The sequence below is a fragment of the Setaria viridis genome, chromosome 2 (genome assembly GCF_005286985.2).
Source record: "Setaria viridis chromosome 2, Setaria_viridis_v4.0, whole genome shotgun sequence".
In the NCBI taxonomy this organism is placed as follows: domain Eukaryota; kingdom Viridiplantae; phylum Streptophyta; class Magnoliopsida; order Poales; family Poaceae; genus Setaria; species Setaria viridis.
The window spans coordinates 16,121,234-16,130,448 of record NC_048264.2 but is presented as its reverse complement, the minus strand read 5'-3'; the positions used below and the strand labels follow the sequence as shown (position 1 = coordinate 16,130,448).

Sequence of the window (9,215 nt, the reverse complement as noted above, 5' to 3'; positions counted from 1 at the left end):
ACTCCTAAAAAAAGTTGGAACATAATTTTTTTCACGCTTAAAAGTAAACGCTAGGTAAATTTTCCTCAAATTTGGAAAATTTACTCAAAAGAAACTTTACGAAAAGAAGAAAGACTGCACAAATTCGGGCCCAACTCCTCTACAAGACAAGTCCAAGCCCACTCTAATCTACGGCCCAAATTCATTTTCCGAATCGGTTAAACCCCGGAGAACCCTGTTTCCTGCGTCGTTCCATTCTCGCTCGCCGCTGCACCGAAAGCCAGCCATGGCCTTGGCCGCCGCCCTTGCCCGGGCCGCCACGCTCCTCCTCCGCGGGGGCGGGGGCGTCCCGCCTGCCGCCTCCGCCGCCGCCGTGCCGGGAATCTCGCTCCGCATCCACCGCCAACTCTGCGGCCTCTCCACCGTCGACGAGCCCGCCGCTGCGGGGGAAGCCGATCCGTGGGAGGAGGCCGAGGCGGAGATCCTCCGCGACGTCGAGCCCGTCGTGGAGCTCGTCAAGGACATCCTCCACTCCCGCAGGTCAGCTTCGGTTCCAGTACCTCTCAGGCTGCCACGCTGTCGATTTGAACCTACTATTTGGGCATCTTCTCTTGAGGGTCTTCAGAGACGATACATGAGATTTTGCCCGTTTGTTTGTTAGCATTTCTCGGCGTTGTGATTCGGGGATGCAGAGTTAGTGTGTTTGTGCATGTTACCTGCTCATATTGAAAAACTCACGGGTGATGTTGGACACATTCAAATATAGGTGAGTGCTGTGGCCTCTGTTATTGTTAGACCAGTGATGATACTTTTTCTTTTTGATGAGATGGCAATACTAATTTATGATCATTAAGTATGCTCTTGGAATCTTATGAGACTATAACTACTTAAAGCAGTGGACCGAATCTAGTCTTTCCATAAGCACCCATGCTTCTTGAAACTTGTTTCCAGTTCCATGGAAATTAGCTGTACTAGAATATTTGTTGCTGGATATTGCTGTACAATGACGGAATTTATTCTCAAAAAGGGAAGATTAGTTGTGTCATTGTATGCCTTATGTTATTGTGAAACTATAATATGCAAAGTGCCCCTGTGCAAAATCCAGATAGCTTACAAAAAATGTGAATTTTACAAGCTCCTCTCCTGTTGCTCCTAGCACAAAGGCACAAGCAAACATGCTTATTTATTTAATTAATTGAGTTTGAACTATAGAAGAAGAGTGGCACTATAGATCATATGAACACCAAAAATGTTAATGCAGATTGCGTTGTAGTTCTTGCCTTCTTGGGTTTTCCTGTTTATTGAAGTTTACGCATTACTTTCATCAAACAATATGCTATTTAGGGATCTTTAGGCAGCGTTCTCGTTACTGAAATAGACAAACTTCCTAATTAAAAAGGCTCTTCCTAATTAAGAAGATAACCTGCCAGTTTGTGGGCTGAGGGGATGGGGCGGCGGTTACTTCTCTGGGTTGACGTCACCTTTTCATTTATGACATTATGTGTTGCCCCTAGTTTACAAGAACTATCAATGCCTTTTCCCAAAGGTGCATGAGCAACCTCATGGTTTACCTTGCCGGTAGGCTCCTTGTCAGTGGACACAGATACCAATGCTGCAACCCCATCATCATCATCAGTTGTGTCATCACTCCTCAAGCACCTCTATGAGAAACAGAGATGCTTGCGGTGATGGCCCTTGCTAAACTACTCTTTCTCGAACAACACAGGAGAGCTGCATGTCATTTCATTAAGAGAGGAAATAAAAGACACAAAAAAAAATACAAACAGCTAGACTAAAAGCGTAGCCTGAACACCAACTCACACAGACACGCACAACACCACTCCTAACAAGGGTATATTCATGCCACGGACAAAAAGAAAAGGGCCAGATCCAAGACCACAAGCAATCTAAGCTTGGGGAGCCAGCGACCTAGCAAGGAGCTCAGAGTTTAAAGGCACCTGCCATACACCACAGGGTGTATTCATCAGCCACAGCCTTTATAGCTAAACTACTCATCATAGCTAAAGCAAAGGTTTAGCCAATGATGTTCTGAAATCTCTCTAACAGTCAATTTCTTGAAGACATTTGAGAGCTAGGCTCCTTGGCTTGCGTGGCTCATCCCATGGGTGGTGGCTCTTCATGCAGAAGTAGCATTTCCAATCACATAAGATGTGGGTAATGCAACCGACAAATAGCTTGAAGTACTTGTACTAGGTGTTGGGTTGTTGATATCCCTGTCGTGTGATCTCAACAAAATGTTGGTTTGATGCTCATAATGTGAGCCAAGCTCATGTCTGTCTCACACATCATTGGGCCTTAGGAGCTCAATTTTGTTTTCAGAGGCACTAGTATTCTAATGGTCTAGATGTTGACTTTGTGGTTCTTGTCCAACTTCCTGCCTTTTCCACCAAGGTGATTAATTGCTCAGTATGTAGTTGTTTCCGACCTTTGATTGGAAGGACAACCTTTGCTGTGAGTGAACCGCGGCCAACAAAATTTTTGCATGTCAGTACTCCTGAATATGAAAAGATTTGGCTCACCTTACCATGTAGCGGAGGCTGCGCCTAGCCATGGAAGATGGAGCTATGGACTGGATGACCTTCTTCAAGCAATTTAATGTCTGATTCAGCTATAGACATTAGCAATCTGCTAGGAGAGTTGGGTCTGCTACATTGTACCAGTATGGTGGAGAACTACAATCTGCAGTTCCTGCCTTAGGAGCAAGAGCGGAAGATGGAGCTATGGACTGGATGACCTTCTTCAAGTAATTTAATGTCTGATTCAGCTGTAGACATTAGCAATCTGCTAGGAGAGTTGGGTCTGCTACATTGCACTAGTATGGTGGAGAACTACAATCTGCAGTTCCTGCCTTAGTAGCAAGAGTGGAAAAGCTGGACAAGGACCAACAGGTCAATATCTACACTTCTGGACTACTGGAGCATCTGAATAGTGCCATGCAACAGGGAGGCATTGGCATGCCTTCATCCCGTACAACTATGTCGTTCTCTTAGTCAATGTTCCTGTTCTAGGTTGCTAGGGCCCCCGCTTTTGCTAGAGCCTAGAGGAGTAGGCAGTAGCGAAACCCCATGTGGAGCCGCTCAAGTTTGGAGCAATCCACCTTGGAGGGTTTTCGAGTGGCTGAATATTAAGGAGATGGTGGAATGGTATTGTCTTAGCCTTTGCTTCAACTATGTCAAATAGTTGGCAAGGGTCACCGTGCAAGCACTTGTTCTACATTAAGGCCCTCGACGCCACGACTCATTGATGGACCTGTCAGGGGACTAGGAGTGGTTGACAGTAGGGCACAATGTGAAGCTGTTCATGCATCAATCAGAAGAAATCCTGATAGCTCTTGTGTACTTAGGGCAGTGCACTATGTCATTAGCCATGACGTGAGTAATCAAATGGGCTTCTGTGTCACCGTGCACTTGTGTGGTGTTACAGTAGGCAACGGCTTTGACTTTCCAGTTCAAAATTTTCTTATGCAGGTGGCTGCTTGACTAGCTCGATGCATGACCATGTAAATATGCATAGCTCAGTGATGTTGGAAAGTTGTTGGAGACTTGGAGCACAATACTCATTCAATAGAAATTGGTTGAATGATACACTCTTACCTATTTGAATCTATAGCTTGAATCAAGATTTTGAGATAGTTCATTTGCTGTTTCACTTTTATTAATAAGACATTGATCCATAAAATGCTGACATAGTCAACTCACAATCTTGAATGGCTACATTGAAAGCACATAATTGATGATTTCACAAAGAGCAGCAGGAAACAAATGGCTGTATTTGAATTTTTCAGTTTTGTTGCTATTTGTAGTAACTCTCATCTACTGTAGTTCAAAACTCATAAATAAGCTTGTTTTGTTTGTGCCTTTATGCTTCTAGGAACAGAAAAGGAGCTTGTGCTTTGGTATTTGGTTGTTCGGTTAAATCAATCATTCTAGGACTGGTAGTGCTCTATTATGTTTGGAATCTTGATATTGTGGTGCCAGCTACACCATAACCGGCACATAACTGCCTACTTTTAGTTCTTTAGTTTCTTTCATGTGTTCAAGGTGGATGTTTGCTGTTTATTTTATGGGAACTTATAAATCTGTAATAGCTTGCAGTTTGCATATCGTATTAACATTGGGTTACTGAACTGTGAATCACTGTCCAAAATTGGCTCCCCAACTCCAAGTTGAAACTATTTTAGATAATCTTCTGAAAAGCCTGAAACATTAGGGTTTTGACCAAGGTAGAATTTAGGACTAGTTAGGTATCCTTCATGAGTGCAAGCTCTTGAATTAAAACTGTGGATTATAAGCCACCGCAATGCCAACTAAAGCCTGTCATTACTCATTACTCAAATAAGTAAAAGACTTGAATGCCACTATGGCAGTGTATGAACCGAGTTAATGATGGGGTAAACACTGCCGAGTCAGGCATTGTCGGTTGCTACGGATGACAGATGACTTAGACCAGGATGAGGAACATGGGGAGTTGTTAGATCTATTTCTCTTATCTGATAAAATGAGGAACAGACAGAGCTAATAATGTATAGGGCCAGCCCTAAAAAATAGAGCTACCAAATCAAACCCTTATGTTAACTATCTAATCCAAACTGTTAACTTATGTAAACAATCTATCTAAGAGATCAGGTTGTGGCTGCTATGGAGCCCAACGCCCATGGCAGCGATGCTTGGTTGTTAAGAGTCCAAAGTAGGTTTCTTTGGTTGATTACTTATGGTGTTATCTGCTTTGTTGAGATGTTAATTGGATGGGTTCATGTAGACAATAGTTGTTTTTCTTCCCTGTAACACTGGTCTGTCAAGTAAGATGACCTTGGTTTGCTTTTTTTTTTTTGCATTTGATCTTCATGCTAATCAGGATGCAGTTTGCTAGCTAATCTTAATGAACCCATTATCGCCTTAGCACACCTCTACACCCTCCCTACTGCCTCTGTCTACAATTCCACATCAATTGCTTGCTTTGTTTATGTACTTGGAAAGTCGCTCTCAGAAAGCAGTCAAGAGGTGTATGATCTGGCCTGTCCACAATGACCTGAATGCTTGCTCTAGCCTGTCATCAATGGCAGTGGCGGACCCAGCCGAAAATTTTAGGTAGGGTGGAGACGAGAAGCACAAATTTGACCAAAGCTGCCAAATTAGTAACAAACGTTTGTAAACATAGATAAGTAGCACAAAATAAGAACTTTTGTGGATGAAAAGAAGTATAAACGTGGCATCCCTAATAAAACATTGAGAATTTATTTTTCATGCAATGAAAAAGATACAATCCTTTAGTTCCAACAATAAATTGATAATGAGTATACCTGCCAAAAAAATTGATTAACGAGTACAACTACTAGACCTGGCAATCACATATCACAAAATGGTTAATATTGTCATGAGAAGAACAAATACTATACCTGACTACCACATATCAACAGCTTGTGCTTATGCATCATCCAATTAGCTTGTGTCTATGCATCTCCTGGCCCAATTAGCTTCTGCTGTCTCTCTGACCATGATGGTTTACGTTGGCAGTCAGCTCGCTGTCTGCGCATGAGATTTGTGAGGGAATCAGGCAACGGCCAGCAGTGATAGTGTTTAGTGTCGGTGAATGAATGAACAGTGGACTACATCGCTGTTTTCTGAGTCATTTGATGTTTGGTCTTAATCTACCACAGAGAGCTGAATGGGCTCTTCTATAGCTGTCTGGCCCATTCGGCCATACCCCTTCGCTTTCGTTGTTGTCTTCTCCCCCCGGCTCGGCAAACACACGCACAAACAGAACCCACCAGGCAGGTGGCAGCTGGGCAGCTAGGCGTCGGGCGGTCGGAGCCCTCAAGAAAGAAGGGGTCGGGGTTCCTTGTTGCCGGCGTTAGGTAGGGCGGCCGCCCTACCTCGCCCTATCGCTGGGTCCGTTACTGATCAATGGGGAATTTTTTTCTTGAACACGTGATCAATGGGGATTTGAGAGAGGATTATAGCTAATAAGTTGACACTTATGTGAATTTAGTCCTAGTTGGGCATTGTGTTGGCTTATTTGTTGCTGAAAAAAAATTAGGTGCAGTTGTATTTTTATTTTTGGATATGCTTCCAAATTAACATCCTAAGCTAAAACAGAAACTCTACTAGGATTGCTATATGCTCTTGATTATATTGTGCAAAACACCCCAATGTCTAGGTGGTATTCTGTAAAACTTCCAATTTGTGAGGATGTACCATGTTATGCCTTGCTTTAAGTGGACACTTTTCCCTGCCCTTCTGACAATGTTATGTTATACCAGGTATGAAAATGGTGGATTTCTAAGCCCAACTGAAGAAAAGGTTGTAGTAGAAAAGGTTCTTTCCCATCATCCTTGTGTAGATGAGAAGATTGGTTGTGGGCTTGATGGTATAATGGTAAGTATAATGCCTAACCCAATTTACCAAATACATGTTAGCTCTTCAAACAAGTTTTTTACTTGTGTTCCTGTTACATTCCAGATTTTGTTCCCCTTTGTGCCCACAGCTTTCTTGATTAAATGTGTTTTACTTAGGAATTTTGTTTGTTTGTTGTTAGAAGTACAAAAAAGCTAACTATGTGGCTATTTGCTCTACATTGGGTTCATATAGAGGAGGATCTCCATTGAGCTTAATAATTAGAATCAGCTGCCTTGACTGCCGTGCTCAAACATTAATATCTCAATATGGTCTATCTATTTGTTGCACTTGGTTATTGTTAACTTCTGATATGTTCGCATTTGCATGCCCTTAGTAGCTATTGTAAAACTAAGGCTCTGTTTGGATCAGCTTGGGATTGTGGATTGTGTCTTTTAAAAGCTTTAACTTGATCCAAACATGCCAACTTTTGGTTTAGTTTTTACAATCCCACAAGCTACTTCTCCCTAGCTTTTGCCAGCTTGTGCATTGGGGCTTTTAAGAGCTCTAGCTGAGCCAAACAGGCCAGCTTTCGACCCAGCTTTTACAATCCCATAATCTACAAACCAGCTTCCACAATCTCTAGCTGATCCAAACAGGCCCTAAATGCTGCTGGCCTCAGAAAAGAGTGCGTCTATAATTAGTCAAGGTTCCACAAAGCAATGATGGCTCTCTGAACATTAGCAGCACCCATTGCGTTCCCCTCTTGCTAAGTCATTCATAGTCATTAAAAAAGCAAACATACTTGATTCCTATTTGTGGAGATTTGGAGACCTATGTAGTGTCAGACTTATATTGGTCATTTGTAATGCCTTCTTTTTTAGGAACAGAAGTTTACCGTGAGTTAGGTACCAGCTTTCTTCAATCTTTCATTCTTGTTTGTCTGCTACCTCAGTGTTTATAAGCTGGTATTGGTCAGAAACCATTGACCGCCTACCAGAAATGGCTGACAAACTTGCATATTTATTTTTTCCCTTCTGTGGCATTCATCTGTAATTCTGTATAGCTGATTCCTTGTAGCAATTGAAAACTTTTGTCAGTCCTCCATACAATTTAGTTTGGTACAGGTGTTACACTTCTGTCATGCCCCTTATGATCTCGTAGTTAAAATCCAAAGTTGAGAAAACTGCACTAAATCGAAGGCTTTACTTAAGATAGGATTGTGAGGGAGAGTTATTGGGTAGAAATGACTAACTGCTCCTGCCAGAGAAATTGAGATGACTGAAACAGATCATTCTTGCATCATAAACGCACCAAGAGGATAGGATGAAAACTCTGGTGAAGCAACTTTGGATTTTCTTTGACATGTGATACTTCGTCTGCATACTGCACTCATCATAACTGCATTTTCTCCTGTGTGCTCTTACAATTTAACATGCTATTATTTTTAAACTTGGGCTCCTTTTGAAAAGGTTGACAGGCACCCTGAGTTCAGGCAATCAAGGTGCCTCTTTGTTGTTAGAACAAACGGCGATTGGGTGGATTTCTCATACCGCAAGTGTCTCCAGGCATACATCAAAGAGAAGTATCCATCTCATGCAGACAGGTTTCTGCAGAAACATCTTGTTAATAGGAGCTCAGAACCTTTTCGTGTTCAGAAGTAGGACATCTTTTACATGATGGCTCCTTTGCCAAAATCTTATGATTCCCTACTTTTGATTCTATTGTCGTCTATATATACCATTGGCTTGACCAATCTACTTTAGCTGTTTAGCCTATAGAGCTGGCCCGTCAAGTGAATAGCCAGGCTTTTGGTGAATGGTGATGGACCTTGGATCTCAGCATCTCCTACGCCTTGGACCTCAGCATCTCCTACATTTGGTGAATGGTGATGTAATAGAAGTGCTGCCTTCCATGAAATGGATGCTTTAGTGCACCCTGCTAGTCTGTTCCAACTCTTTTGTCTGAGCTGCTGGATTTGTCATTCTTGTTATGGTATTCATTCAGTATTTACAAAGTAGCGATGGTGATGAGCCTCATCTTTTCAACTTTCATCTCTTACTCTCCATCCTTGTTGATCTTCTGGCTTGGAATCTATTCCCTTTGGTCGTAGATTAACTGTCTTTTAGGATACTGACATGGTTGCCAAGCCATTAGTTTGATCATTGATTAATAGTATGAAGCATATTTGGAAGCTACTTTTCAACACAATCTAGCCATAGTAGCCATACCTTTTTTCAAGTGTTCATTTAAAATAATCAAAGTGAGATTGGCATTCAGAGTTTAAACGTGATGACTGCACGTAATCAAAACGTAGCAAAGATTGAAAAGAATCTTGTCGCCATCTTCGATGCTACCTGGTACTGGCATTTATACCCGGCTTTTAGGGCTATTTGGACAGTGAGGTTCACGAATTTAGGACAGTGAGGTTCACGAATTTAACGTGGTTTTATTTCGACAAAAATAAGATCAAGTTATGACCATGGACCGTGTACATTCTTTGTGCTGGGATAACATGGAAGTTGCATGGATGATGATTGCAAGGGAGGGCGTGCATGATTTACCAAACCTGGTGCTGCATGATTTACCAAACTCTCTGTTGATCTTCACCTGTCCCATTTATTGCAATCACTGTGTCTTGTGCTGTGCATCTCCAGGAGGGTGGTTGCCTGACAGCTTTGACTCCTTATGTGCTGCCCACCGAGTAGGTGAAGAACAAAATATTTTGCTGGGTTTCTCTATTGTAAAATTGCCATGGGTTTAATCATGTCCTGCTGCTTCTTCCCGTGCTGATCATGCTAATCATCTAGTAATTCTAAGAAAGTGAAGTTCCAAGGGCCAGTTCATAGAATGTGTAGGCTGGATGTTCCAATGTCGGATCAT

At 42.2% G+C, this 9,215-nt stretch overlaps 1 protein-coding gene across 1 annotated transcript; it reads left to right on the top strand.

Annotated features, from left to right (window-relative positions):
• Positions 1-219: 219 nt before the first annotated feature.
• LOC117842002 (protein DCL homolog, chloroplastic) lies at positions 220-8,386 on the top strand. The gene is made up of 3 exons (XM_034722335.2): positions 220-519; positions 6,260-6,374; positions 7,805-8,386. The coding sequence occupies exons 1-3, from the start codon at positions 266-268 to the stop codon at positions 7,994-7,996; spliced, it is 561 nt and encodes a 186-aa protein (XP_034578226.1). The 5' UTR covers positions 220-265; the 3' UTR covers positions 7,997-8,386.
• The last annotated feature ends 829 nt before the right edge of the window (positions 8,387-9,215 follow it).

Excerpts from the sequence above, each read along its gene's own strand:
- LOC117842002 (XM_034722335.2), top strand. The coding sequence starts at position 266 with ATGGCCTTGGCCGCCGCCCTTGCCCGGGCCGCCACGCTCCTCCTCCGC. Across the intron at positions 520-6,259 it reads GACATCCTCCACTCCCGCAG|GTATGAAAATGGTGGATTTC; the intron begins GTCAGCTTCGGT and ends ATGTTATACCAG. Across the intron at positions 6,375-7,804 it reads GTGGGCTTGATGGTATAATG|GTTGACAGGCACCCTGAGTT; the intron begins GTAAGTATAATG and ends CCTTTTGAAAAG.